Genomic DNA, 14,741 nt, shown 5'->3' with positions numbered 1-14,741 from the left:
TAATCTCAACCGTTTTCTCTTACAATAATTTAACTTCAATGTAAAGGTAAGATTTTTGTGAATATTTTGAGTGAAACACCAAAAGGATAAACAGCACAGACATATTTTTTCATACCCTGTTTGCTCATATTCACTAGGGGTGCCAATACTGCTGAGCGGGACTGTATACTTAATGGATGGAAATAAATGATCATTCAAATCAACACAAATTTAATTTTCAAGCAACATGGCACAGTGAAAAAATGACCTCTTCACAACATGTGAACTGCAAATATCACAGTATGTTAAGTGACTGGGGTTGGTAAAAGGGGAATTATCCATCTACTGGTGAATTCTAACAGATTTTATGGGTATGCTAGTCCAAAAACATCTACCATTCCCACAAGAACTTAAAGGACCGAATTTCATTTATTACCTGGCTGTGTTTGTTTAAAATGATTGGAATGTCTCTCTTTTAAATATGCCATATTTTAAGTCTGTAATTGTCTAAAAGCTGTATACGTATGAGCGAGCACATTTTCTTTCTCATGTACGTTTGTCCATGATTCCCTCATCCTCCTCCCATCCCTTCATGGCTTTCTCAGGAACGGAAACAAGGATAGAATTGAGGAATGAAAAACTTTATATGGATGAACAAATGAACAATCAGTTAAACACCCCCAAGTCCAAAAGTGACAATCTTTAACCACGTTTTTTTTTTTGCTGCAGCTCATTCTATGACACTGTCAGAAAGTTAAACCTGGCATGAGTTACAGTCAGAGAGCCTCACTGCGGTAATTCTCAAAAAAATATGGCCACCCATGTTTTGCCCAACCAGTTACCAAAGACTTTCCGCAGCAGTCCATGTCATATTGTAACTAGTTGGCTGTAACTCAGCTGTCTCAAGCCAAGTTATCCCATCCCACGGGGATGCAAATGATTCAGTTTGCTGATTGAGGTCTGCACCTCGATCACGCAATTCCAAGTGCCTTGTCCAGGAATTTGGCGAAGTTTTGTGGCTGACCAGGTAAAAAAGGCGTGAGTGTGGAGAAATCCATGGTCTTCAATGTTTCAGTCAGAGTGCTAAGAGAACAAACAAAAGACTAATCAAACACACAGTTGAGAAATAACACAACATATGTCTTCATATTATAGTAGGCTAGGACATAGCACGTATGATTTGCATGCACTGCAAATATATAAGTAATGAACAATGTCGATTGGCCGATAATTCTGACTAAAATATGTCATATTTTCCGGTTGGGCCTCAGAACAATTATGTGCATCTAAACAACTAGACGCTTAAAGTAGCCTACTGCTTATGGGTAAAATAAAAGTGTCAGTAAGCTCGAATCAAGTGCCCTGAGAAACAGAATTTCCCGACCTCCCCGACTGATTATGAACTACTGCTATTTTCGCCATCACTGACCTGCAGGTGCAGTAAAGCAGGTGTGAATTGGAATGCAACTGCCTGGCAAGCTCGAGTTGGTGATTGTCCATCAGCTTATCGTTAACAACGACAAGGAGTGCCTTCTGAGCCCCGAGAGCTTCCAGACAACTTCCAGCCCCTTGAAAACAGAAAACATTAATGAGAAACACTTGTGTAGGGAATTCCATTCAGTAAAACGTTGGCTAAGGAACGGGCCTACCAGTTCTGGTCACGAATTACCTGCGTGACTGATAACGAGATCAGCTTGTTTAATGTCGTCCGATATAGAATCTTTAAAACGGAAAGCTTTCATCTTCAGTCCTGAACAACTTTCAGGACTAGGGAGGTGCGAACCATGACCAACTTGAAGGGTTAATTCTGTGTAACCACGATCGATTAAAACCTTAAAGAAAACAAAAGGAAATGTTTAATTTCAGGACGTATCTATTTTAACTTCTTCACTGTGTAGCAATGACAGTGACAAATAGGCCAACATAGCTTGAACTATCTTGCAGAGTAGCCTACTATAGATGCACAGGTTCTTTACCTTAACGTTTTCCTCGGAAATCACATTCTCGATCAGTTCATCAAATTTAGTTGTTCCGACTGTTACGAACACGCGCACCATGGCACGATTTAAACAAAACAAGCGGTACCTGTTAAGAATTTATACTTCTAGTAGGCTATTCTTGTGAATAACGCTTGACAGCATTGTGAAGCCAGCGACAATAAAAAAAAAAAAATCAATATGGCCGCCATGTTTTTTTTTTTTTTCAAGATAAAAGTTGAAAAGCATTCATTAGTTTTCAGTTGTACAACTACGAAAAAACTGATTATTTAAAAATGTACACAGAGCTGGGAAAATACAAATAGTGCCTTTTTGAAACAAAAAGAAACCATTAGCCTAGTGTTTTGAAACAAAAGTGATTTGTTTCTCCAGACAATTCTGGGAAATTAGTCATTCCACCTGCCTGACACTGAGAGTTGAAAGATATAAAAATGCAAAGACAACCTACCACCATTACCTACCAATGGACTTTAAATTGTGTGGCTGAGAAAAAAACAACAATGTGTGCATCCTTGATATGGGGGTGAAATGAAATCCTTAGCACAAGTACTTTAAGGAAATATATATTTAGGCCTGAGTCGTTTTGGTAGGTAGCAGGCAGACAGCCAGCACTGCACAGCAAAAATACAGCAACATGGTCTCGCTTCCCTTGTGGGTCCTGAGTTCTGCTGTCTAGTACACTAGACGTTGGATTATGCTGTCTGAAATATCTTCATTACAACTAACAACCGGTTATCACTTACAGTCTTCGTAGTGCCTCCCTTTTCCTATTTTTATCTATGTACTGTAGCTATGTAATTGTGAAGTTTTTATGTCATTATTATTATTGCCATTGGTCTAACAAATTGCTACCATTTGTGTTTACACATTCTATAAAACAGTTCATGTCATGCTGTTCCACAAATTGTAGTTTCTTATAAAATTAGAGTGTTCTTTAATATTAATGCGGAGAGTAAAATAGTTAATAGATGCATGTTCTCTAGCATCTGGTTCTGTTTTTATATACAGTACATACCATAGCCGCCTCAGTTGTTTTTCTTTTACAGAAATGTGTAATAGCTTGTGAAAAGCCATGTCAATATCTGTGTCCGCTTGTAGAGTATGTGTTTCTATTATTATCCTTGCCTTCTGTTTAGTCCTGTGACTGGGATTTAAACTAAACAGGCCTTGCTTCCTCAACAAAGTTATTATTTTTTCTCTATCTTTCAGCATTACCTCCTTGTGTTTTTACATGTGAATACAATTATATTTAATGTAGACAGTCCTGCCATCTTGCTTACTTATGTGTAGTTAAAAAGTCACAATTTAACTGTCATGGGTGTATATAAATATTGTATGTGTATACTGTATATTTTAAATAGGGAATACAATAAATGCACTCTGTAACTATTTGCGTTTAGTTGTGTAAAGATGTCAACAGATAGTTTTAGAAAATACTGTGTATAGATACTGAGCTTTTAATAGCCTTTGTAGATACCAAGGTGTTAAACCCCAGTAGATGTTGTGTGGCCTACCTAACAGGAAACTATCCAGGGTAAGACGAGCCAAAAAGAATGACAACATTTGCAGATGCAATAAGCATTGTATACAACTAGACTATTTAGCAGCACAATAGGAACATGCCGTGCAAAACGTTGAAACATTTACCAAACCAGATTTTCAAACAAAACTTTAAACCCGATTTTTATTTTGACACTTTTCACCGCCATATTGCGTCTAGCTCAACGGAACATCTCTCGCCAGCTGAACCTCTTCATATATGTTGGTAGAGGATCGGCAGAGCATTGTTTCATTATCGCCACCTACTGGACTGAACCGTTTACGTCAAAGTAAGGTTATCTTAAATAATGCTGCCTAAATCCTGTTTATCCAGTCAAAGGCCTACATTTCCGCATGAGCAGCTACTAAACTGAAGTCCTGTATAACCACTTTCCACCACCATATACATGTTACGAAAGTGAGACAATTTTTCAGTCCAGCTATTAACTGACAATAGACGTTAAAGTAAACTACGGTCTGGAAAGAAGCAGCTTGTCATTAATGACACTCACAGTTCTTCTCAGGAGTTGTATTTTAATGATAGCTGCGTGTTTGTAGAAGAAATAAAGACACACTGACAACATTGAAGACTGAAATCATTTAAGGCGTCGTTAATGCTCCACTTCAGAAACAAAGCATACTGCGGTCACAAAAGCAAAACAACCACCAATACAAAATAAAAGGCAATAAGTAGCTACCACAATAATTAAAGGATTTAATAAATAGATTATTAAAGAAGAGAAGGGAGAAAAAAAAGCATACATTGTAAAAAAATACAGATAGCACAGGTGTCAAACCTGTAGACTGTTGTCACTTAAAATTATATACCAAATTTAAAATATTTAAACACAGGGTATATATATGTATGGCTGAGCACCTACAGGGTGCTTTAGCCATGAGCTTAAATAGCTCATCAGCCCAACCCCCTTTGAAAAATACTAAAAACCAATAGCCCTGTCATGTCACCTATCCCCTATGGTCTTCCTTTGCTATGTGTTTTATTAGGTCTTTCCCATATCACCCAAAAGGCCGGTGCATTTGTAGGTGAGTGTGCTCGACAGTCAGGCTATCAAGGAGTTGGAGAAGTTCAAGCCCCCTTTGTTGCCGTCCTTGGGGCAAAACTGGCCTCAGCAGCCAACCAGCATCAGGAGTGTGCAGGCGTAGTGTCGCTGGTGGGACTGATGGGGTCTGACGTCATTGAAGCAGCCTGGTTCAAGGGGCATCCTGCCAGGTGGTGTGTCTGAAAAAAGAAAAGACATTTTATCTAGAGGTGCCTTCAATAGACAAACCCTGGAATTAGAATCAGATTTGAAAGAACTGCCTAGTACTACCAGAGCAGGGGCGTCCCTCTCTACCTTCAAGAAGCTTTTGAAGACCCAACTCTTCAGAGAGCACCTCCCTTCCTAACTGGCACCTTGACTAGTGCTCAACTCGCACTTCAGCAGTTCATTCCTGCACTTCTTTTTTCTTTTCTATTTCTTATGTAAAGAAGTATTTATTGTTACACCAGGTTTTTATTGCCCTTAGCTTGACTGTTCTCTCCCTTGTATGTTGCTTTGGACAAAAAGACATTTCCTTCTCAATTGAGAGATCCTAAAAGGACTACTCCGTAACTGCAACTGGTGTGACTGAGAAGGAACTGCAAACTATCAGAAACCATTGCCAGCAAAGTGCTAAATTAGTGTAAAATAACTTTGAAAGTACAAATCATCTTGCATGTATACTGGAATAAAACAAATGTCTACAGGGAGTGTGAGACTCCTACATTAGAAACAGAGAAATCTATTCAGATAGACCTGAATGACTGACTTTGACCAAGAAATATAACACGTATGAATTGAAATATCCAAAAGCAACATATTGGTTACCCAGGCTATACACTATGGACTTTTTGTGCTTTGTGTCACTGAAGAGCATATTATTGTGAGGTTGACTAAACTCAAAAACAGACCCTTTTATACAAGTACATCCCCTAAAATCACTTTTAGGTTTATGAGAACATACATATTTGTTTAGCAAACCAAAGTAAAAAACTAAGGCATACGAGTGCAATTCAGATAATGTGAGTGAAAAGACAAAAAGTCTTTAAAAAAAAAAAAAAAGTCTTAACATTGACAACACCACAACACTGACACACTCAGTGGATCCACTGCAGAGAATACATGTGAATGTGTGACGAAAGGGCCTTTCAAACACGGTAGATATCTAGTTCCTGTTTTGGAACATCAATTTTCATTCAGGTTGTAATATTTTCCTTTACGTCTCTGGGAATCTCCCAACTCTACCACAGAGAACTCTTATCCCGAGATCCCCCCGCCCACCCCCCCTTCTTCTTCTTCTTCTCTGGCCCAGGGCTCCGGCCGTTTTATTATTCACGCCACATTCTTTCTGTGATCTAATGATAACAAACCCAGCAGACCCACGCCTACTACCAAGCCTCGTTTCTCTCCTCACAAATTTTAGCCAGCACACATACCCCTTTCTCTTCATTAGGTAAACTGTCTAAGAAGAGCGAGTAAAGCCGTAAAAAAGAAACTGTGGTTAACAACAGGAGGCTTTTTATTTCACCATGTACTGGGTAGGTTCCAGAACTTGTCACTTCTTCACTAGAAAGGGGCCCATATAAGCTAAAAAACTTGGAGCCTCTTTGCATTTTGTCTGTCTGCAGTCAGTACTGTGGGCCTACCTGGGGTGGAGGGGGTAGTATGGTTGTACAGAGCAGCGTCTTCACTGCACCACGCAGGCTGTGCAGCATTGCTCTTGTTTCTCTGGCAGTGTTGCGTAGTTCATTTGCCTCACAATTTCCGCAAACAGCTCATCCACCATGGTCTTGCTCTTGGCTGACGTCTCGATGAACGGGCAGCCCCACTCCTGCGCCAACGCCCGGCCGTCCGAGCCCGCCACCTCACGCTCAGACTCCAGATCCACTTTATTGCCCACCAGGATAAGCGGGACCTTCTCAAAGCGCTTCACCCTCACAATCTGGTCCCTCATGGGTCTGATGTCCTGAAGTAGCAGACAGCAAAATCAGAGAGTACCAAAGAGTCAATACAAGTCATGTACATTCCTCAACTCAATCCAATTCCCAAATTCACAGCTGAGGAGGCAAAGCCTTTTCAAGCTTTGAACATGCCTTGGTAGTAACCTGACAACCTGTTTTAGTACACAACCAAGTCAAACAATACACATACAATTATGACATGAAATGTAAGAACACTTGTCAACTTTTAACAACTCTCTAGAGGGCAAATAATACAAGTATACGCCATCCTAAGAAGTGCTTAAAGTATTACCTGAAATGACTGTTGGTTGACCAGACTGTAAACTAGGATAAAGCCTTGGCCGTTTTTTATATACAGGTCTCTCATCGATGCAAACTGCTCGGTTCCTGCGGTGTCCAGAATCTCCAACACTGACGGAGACGAATCAACTTCAATCTCTTTCCGATAGAAATCCTCTATGGTAGGGTCATATTTTTCAATGAATGTGCCAGTGACAAACTGGACGGTTAGCGCGGACTTGCCGACGCCACCACTGCCCAGCACAACCACTTTATACTCCTTCATTGGGGTGTAGCTATGTGCCTGACCCAACCTATATGTGTTTGTTCACAAGCTACATAAATCAAACGGCTAACGTTACACCTTACAAATCCCTTCACGCACGGTAGTTGTGTGGACAGTAACCGCAAAAGCAAGCACAGCAACAAAATAATGAAAAAAGTTGAACATAAGACAAAAATACCAGTAACGTGCGTAAAAAAAAAGCGGCGGTTGCTTTCTACTAGCGTTTTGCCTCAGACAGCTAGCTAGCTAACACGAAAAGCTGAACCCGCTACGCCCATCCATGCTCTCTCTAACGAACCTTGTTTGTTAGCTAGCAAGCTAGCTGAGGTTAGCTGGCTATCTTTATACAAACTCCAAACGTTGCCTATACTTTGAGACCATCAAGCCCCACAATAAGGACAAATCCAACACGTGGCAAAGCTTGTTATAGGTTTGAATTCATCCTGAGGGGCCATGATATCAGAATCCATTCGTTAACTACAGTTTCCATTTTGGTTGCCTCAAATCTGGATGAAGCTAGGAGTTAACGTTAGCTCCTAAAACAACATCAGATAGCTTGTAAGCCAACTCGCTAGCTATCACACTTAAGCTATCCGAGTAACATTAGCAACTTGAAAATGACTGACTGTCACCAAAATGCATTGAAGAATGCTCGACGTTTCACCAGTCTCCAGGAATACTGTCCTTAACCAACGCTTTAATCGAAATGGATTACATTTAAGTCCGATATCATACAAGCAACACGTTGTTTCAAGCTGAAATGACACCTCTACTCCGCCGGCCTTGCTTCAACCGGCCTCTCCCAGTCTCATCGAACAGAACACCGCTGATCAGAGAGGTAATCTTCCCGCATACATTCCTTGAGCACTATTCCTCGACCTACAGCATGCAAATCCCATCGTAGTTTGAATGCTCCTACTGCTGACTATATTTGTGCAAAGATTTCGCTGCATTTGGGCCCTTCATGAGCGGAACGGGCCACCGCAGACTTTCAAGTTTAGTTGCAGGCCCATAAATCAAGGAGGGAACCGCCTGATGATCTGTATGTTAATTGGTCATTCCAAAAAAGTATGTCCATTCTCATTGGCTTACTTTGCAACTGGGCGGGACTTCGAAAATCGAGGTCGTAGTACAGTTCAAGACGATGAGATGTTTGTACTAGTTGGTTTAGGATTTCATGAGCAGTTTTCTTATCATGTATCTACGTCTGCGTTCTAGCATTTATACTATAGTATAGTGTGCTGAATAATCACATCCCCAGATTCAGATTTTTAGTGCAATGTCGGAATTAAATGAAATCTTGTAATGTTATTTAACCAAAGTCGATGAATATTTCTTTGTAGGCTGCTTTCCAAATAATTGTTGCTTAATTGATCATTAAATATTTGATTCAGGAATTAGCTGGTAAGTGTAACTAATTGATCATTAAATATTGGAGGAAGTAATTAGCTGGTAAGCGGTAAGAAAAACACGATGAGCCAAATGACCTGTACCTTATCAGAAGGATATTACAGCACTAGATCTAAACCCCACCAGCGACAACAATCATGATGTTAATCATCGCTTTTGGCTAATGTTTTGTTGTTCAGTTTCCAAAACAACTGCATGAAGGGCCGTTCTAATGCTCCAGTATAATGACTGGTGTGTTGATTCCACTCCATGGTAAGGAGATGCCTTTTTCTGTATTGTAAGGCTCTTACATTCATTGAAAATTGGGGGTTGATGATGCCTGTCGTATACCTACATGAAACATAGCTGTAAGGCTACCTGTCAAGCTTTCATGTTGTAGGGTGTGTGGACATACATAAAACCACATATTAATGATTCTAAAAACTACTGGATATTGGTAACCCGTCATGATTCTGATTTTACGCCATGTTGACAAACACATGCTCAGTGGTATGAAGGTCAATGCTAATTTACAGCATTTGACAAAAAAAATCTCCAAAGGATATTAAACCCTGAACTCAGAATAAAATACTTCAGCATTGGAATGTGTCTTTAAGACATGAGCAAGGAAGAATGATGATGAACAGGAAATGATCAGCTGGAGAAATGAAATGAAGAATGGAGCAGGAAATGTAGTTAAAATAAGTGAAGATACATGCTGAATAAAACAATATACTAGGTGCTTGCTCTGGAATGCCTTTCTTTTCAGTAGAAAGTAACTTGTAACTTAGAGAGTTGAGTGGGTTGGTTTAGTGTAGATAGTTTAGTGTCCAGTGACTTTGGCTGAGGTGCAGTAGATATTTATAAACAAATCAGAACAAAGTGACTCACCACAGGCCAGGCCAAGATAAGAATACAAGAGTCACATTCACACATGATACACCACTTCCATCTATTGTCATTCTTGAACCTGATTTAGTGTTGTAAACTTTCCCTTTGTGAAGTGTATGCATGAATTTATTCTAAAACAAATTAAGCTTGCGGAAAAAAAACACGAGCTGGAGAAAAACTGCCATAAGTGCTTTATTAAAACGTCCAACAAAAACATCAGAAGTAATGTATGCATATATCTATATACTTATTCATAGCAAAAGAGATTGGCATGAAGCACAGTTGTTTAGCACATACAAGCACGACAAGCTAAATAGAAAGTAGAAGCAGTTTAACAGTAAGAGTAAAAGCATTCAGTTTCACTATGTCCTAAAGTGGAGGAGAGGGAAGCCTGTTATCTATGGCTTAGAGACAATGTGGACGTTCTCAGCTTTGTTCAGTTTGACTGCAAGCTACGGCTACTCCCAAAGAATCGTTTAAAGGGACAAAACCTGAATGAACAGATGGGCAATGTCTGCATTAATTATATTTTTTGTATATTTTCTTCTTTTTTTTATTTTTATTTTATAAAACTACTGTTTCTGGCTGGACCACTTCTCTGCAGGGAATCTTTTGGGTGTTACTGTAAGCCCTGAAGAGAGCAGTGAAAAAGTAACAACTTTTTGTTACTCACTGCTCAAAACTTAGGCACAAGAGGACTGGCTACTGAAGGGTGGTGCGTAGTTCGTCTATTTAGCACAGTGGTTCAAGCTAGTACTTCTGTGTATGTATTTTGGGGGTCACACAAGGCCTACGTTCTGTCCATGCTGCTCTACGGACAAAAGGCTTTGAGCTATTTCTACATGGCCCAATGGTGCACTGACACCTAGCATCCAACAGAAACTCAACCCCTCCTCCAATTCTCGGACAAGTGCCATGGCAACAAAATGTATTGGCTTCCAAAGCAGTTGAAAAACATTAAATGTACACGTTAAGCACTAGCAGGGCCTTTTGTCTGGATGTGTAGTTCTTGTGTGACTGTTGTTGATGTTGAATTGGTTGGCTGAAATCTGGTGGCGAATCCATTAACTGCTGTTTTGTGGAGAGTTGTCATGAAAACCAAAAAAAAAAAAAAACAACTTATATCAAATAAAGTGTGAAAAGGAATTCAACCCCCCTGTACAAAAGATTGTAACACAAGTTCACTGATTGTGTGTTATTCGCAATGAGCCCACAGTGTCATCTGATCCTGAGCACCCACTATATGTGTTCCAATTTCAGCCTGCAGGGGGCAGACCGAGATTAGCAATCCATTCATTGGCTGTGATTTACAGGTATTCAGTGTGGCATACATGTGAAAACACTACTCTCACATAAACAAAACCTTTCACTGAATCGCCCTCAGAGAATACAACGAGACAGTAACAGGTGGCTCTTTGGTTTCTGATGTGTGGACACAAGTAATGGCCTACTTAGTCTGAAAGAATTCTATGTTTTACAATCATTTTCCAAACCACCCTCAGAATAAGATTTAGCTTGGGCACATTGCGCAATGCTCTGTTGTAAGCTATGACAATCTAAAAGCTTTTTTGACACAAGTGTATACATACATCCCTTTTTTTCAGTGAGAAACCTCATGCTTTGATGAACAGTAAAAGGGCAATAGCAAACAGAACAAAAGACAAATCCCTCAAAACCCAGAACAGCATCTCTTTTACAGCCTATTAAAATGACCACTGTTTACCTGTTATTCCGACCAATAAAGTCAGTTGAATTATATCAATTTGCTATATATATCTTTGTATAATCAAAATAAATTCTGAGTACTTTGACTTATGTACATAAGTGCAATCAAGGTGAATATCACACATTCGTACACTGACGCCTCAGAGCCAGTGCCCCTGGCTCCCAGCACAGCTGGGTGCACACTGGGCAGACCCTCGGGAGAAAGAGACCTGACAATGGGATATGCATTCAAAGGCGACCTCAACAGGCTCTGACAGTAACTGTCAGCGGTCCTGTCCACAGTAAATGGCCAAGAACCCGGTATGAGATATGCTCAGTGTATCTTGTTGACTACTAATGTGATTGCTATTGTGGAAACATCTCAATTTCTTTAATGGAAAATGAAACAAGTCTCTTTTCCCCTCGATTCAACCCCATCGATTCAAATGCTCAGATGCTGCATACTCAAATTCCCACTTTGAAAACAGATCAACGCCCCCATCAGAACAAAAAATAATGATAAAACCCCAAACCAAAACATAGAACATATGATCTCCCCAGAGGGGCTTTGGATAGTAATGTTTTCACCTTTTTTTTCTTACAAAATATTCAATCACTAAGTCCCAGACTACACATTTCCTTTCTGAATAAGTTAACGTTGTACACTATTTCAGTTTAATTGTGAAAAAAAAATCACAATTAAGATATACAAAGGTAGCCATGTTGTAGTTTTGTTGCCATAGCAACAAAACTTACTATCATAAGTAACAATGACTCTATCATTGTATACATACAAAGTATATATTTATGTTTATATATTTCTTAATTCTGATTCTCTTATTCTATAGTCTACACAAACTATTCATGAATTGGGTTATATCTCAGTCATGCAATGAGAATGTTTATGATTGTGAAAGAATATTTAAAATTACATAAATTTCACTAACAATTCATTGTCTAAAAACAGACCGATTCTTGGCTATAATTAAGATAGAATGTAACAAAAATACCACTGTGAGAAACACATGGAAAAACATGAAAAACAAAAAAAAAAACATTTTCTATTTGTCAATATTTACACTAAATCATTCTCTAGATAACTACTGAATCTTGTACAAGGAACACACTTCTTAAAAAGGTAAGTGTACTTAAAACTTTAAGCCCCCCGAACGAGGCACATCATTATTTTTTTCTTTAATCAAGTATTTTGTTATTTCCAGCTGGACAGCAGTTGGAGAAGGCATAATTCTCACTGAGAGAGAGAAAGAGTAAAAGAGAGAGAGAGAGAGAGAAAAGAATCCCACAACTCGGCAGGACATTAAGATCCAACTAAATTAACTTGATGTACACAGTAATAAGCTACTGAATTTTAGTAACTGAAATTAAATCATTTGTTTTTAAATGACAGCATTTCTGAACTTCAATTTTGAACAGTAATTTAAAAACAAAAACATGTTAAACTTGTATAATACAAATTTGACATTATTTACCAAAATGATTGTAAAACACTTAACCTACCATAGATACTCAGTATATCATGACACAGTATATTGTCTTTCTGTGGTTTTGCTTTTGTAACCCTCAAATCAACTACAACATGCCCTAGCCCCTTTCCTCTAGTCTCAGCTTTTCATTCCCAGTCACAATAACAGACGTGTAAGTATTCTGTTCACATCTCAGTTAAGCCAGTTCCACAGGCCCAACATTGCCACCGTCTCACAGAGATGCAGTGTCTAGCTGTTTAAGCAACTTTACTCCCAACAGTGTGCCCTCTTTCTCAATCTCATCTGACATTCCATTTGTCCTAAATGTCACATTCAAACATGCAGATAAGGCCCTTTCTGGATGTCACTCTAGGAGTCGACCTTTGTTAGCAAAACCATTCAGCGGACCACATGCTGGGTCCACCTCTCTCCCTCTGACTTTCCCCATCCGCTTCCTAAAATATCCCACAGCTCAAGTGCTTCGAGTTCAGTGACTTGAAAGCAAGGACACCTATTGTTGATGAAACAAAGAAAAAAAGAAAGACAAAAAAAAAAACACACCTCCCATGAAGTACCATGAGCAGACAACTAACGAAAATCTTGATCAACCTAATTTCAAACGTCCAAAACCAACTAACCATACATCTCAAAAAACAGGCAGCACCTAGTAGCGATACAGGGGACTTGACCATGTGTTTAACCAGAGATGAGTGTAAGCACTCTTACGCAAACTGAAAAATGGATGTTATTGTGTTACTATGACCAACCCATTTTAGCCCAACAACCTTTCACAACATCACAGTTTACAAAGATCCTGTTCAATACGATGAAAACCCTCCGAAGAGGCAGAGTCATCAAGCTTCCTGGAACACAGAAAGCATGTGATTCAGTGTAACTAGAGATTAACTGCCATGACTGACATGTCCGCTTGATCCTACACCAAACCATTTTTCGTGTTTATTGTTTAAAACAATATTTCCATGTGCTCTGCTAAGACTACTGAGCTAAAAGTAGTTTTATAAATGAGCCGGCTATAAATACTGTTCACACTAGAAATTGCACAGTTAAGTGTTTTTTTTTTTGGTATTAATAACTGGAAAAATGATAGGCATCAGAGGTATAAATCCCCCAGAGGTTGGAGATCTGTAGGCTATACGCTGACATCAGCCACGATGGCTTCTGTCCTGCCATCTCACACACCTCTCTGGTCACAGATGTGTGTGAGGAACCTCTACATACATGCTTTAGTACATTCTAGCTTCTCTAGCATCGATGATCAACCTCTTGTTTTGTGGTTCCACAGTCAGAGGCTGAAAATCATATATAACGTGCATGTTCCTGCCAGAGTGAGGCGGCAGGGACAGACAAACAGATTGTGTCTCTACAGGGGCATCAGGAGACATGGCACGTGGCAGAGACAGCTCTGCCCTGAGAAAAAGGCTCATCCTCGACGACTGACAGGGGACTGAGACGCACACCGGACTGAGAACAGAAAAGAAGGAAACTGCACTGTGCTGCACAATCAACCTTGCGTCCTTGGGTGGGATGTAAAGGGGCACATTTCTATATTAATTTTGAAAACGATACGAGATATTCAGTCATCTGAATATTATAAAGCATACATTATTATCCAGTAATACTGGAGTCTAGACACACTGTTGTGTTTGACACACACATATTAAGACATGAACTCAGACATGAAGATACTCCGCTGCTTAGGGCAGTTAAAGAGGTATGAGGAACATTTGAGGATAGATCTCTTGATCTTCTCCAATATGTCCGTCACATTATGGCGTAGACCAACACCTATGGATGTATCATCTGTAACTCATTGCCAAGAAAAAAAATATTCTTTCAGTAAATTTGGAATCACACATATACAAAAGACCACTTATTTTTTAAACAATCATTCCAGATCAATTCATATTAAATACTTCATTGGCTGAGAGGCTTGTGTTACGACACACAGGAATGCATCTTATGCAGCCAATTGCTACCACATGCATTCCTGTGTGTCTATAGCGACCAACTATACACATATATGGACAAATCCTACAGCATAATGTTTTTGTACACAACACAAAAGTGCATTCCCAATCTTGAAGGACATTGTGGGTTTGAGTAATTCCATGACGATACTAAAAGGGAGAGACAGAAAAAATCAGCCCGTTCATTATTTCAGCTCGTCACCC

At 39.4% G+C, this 14,741-nt stretch overlaps 2 protein-coding genes across 2 annotated transcripts; both read right to left on the bottom strand.

Annotated features, from left to right (window-relative positions):
* Nucleotides 1-193: 193 nt before the first annotated feature.
* LOC308366724 (UDP-N-acetylglucosamine transferase subunit ALG13) lies at nt 194-2,104 on the bottom strand. Its single transcript, XM_080840461.1, has 4 exons — nt 1,956-2,104; nt 1,649-1,811; nt 1,409-1,547; nt 194-1,062 (listed from the first exon to the last, which is right to left on the bottom strand). Exons 1-4 carry the CDS (start codon nt 2,034-2,036, stop codon nt 951-953), a joined length of 495 nt encoding a protein of 164 aa, XP_080696587.1. The 5' UTR covers nt 2,037-2,104; the 3' UTR covers nt 194-950.
* Nucleotides 2,105-4,104: 2,000 nt separating this feature from the next.
* rap2c (RAP2C, member of RAS oncogene family) lies at nt 4,105-8,072 on the bottom strand. Its single transcript, XM_080840330.1, has 3 exons — nt 6,809-8,072; nt 6,202-6,521; nt 4,105-4,755 (listed from the first exon to the last, which is right to left on the bottom strand). Exons 1-2 carry the CDS (start codon nt 7,079-7,081, stop codon nt 6,243-6,245), a joined length of 552 nt encoding a protein of 183 aa, XP_080696456.1. The 5' UTR covers nt 7,082-8,072; the 3' UTR covers nt 4,105-4,755; nt 6,202-6,242.
* Between the last annotated feature and the right edge of the window lie 6,669 nt (nt 8,073-14,741).

This window comes from Sprattus sprattus (genome assembly GCF_963457725.1).
Source record: "Sprattus sprattus genome assembly, chromosome: 6".
In the NCBI taxonomy this organism is placed as follows: domain Eukaryota; kingdom Metazoa; phylum Chordata; class Actinopteri; order Clupeiformes; family Clupeidae; genus Sprattus; species Sprattus sprattus.
The sequence above is the reverse complement of the archived record's forward strand: the minus strand, read 5'-3'. Positions and strand labels throughout refer to the sequence as shown.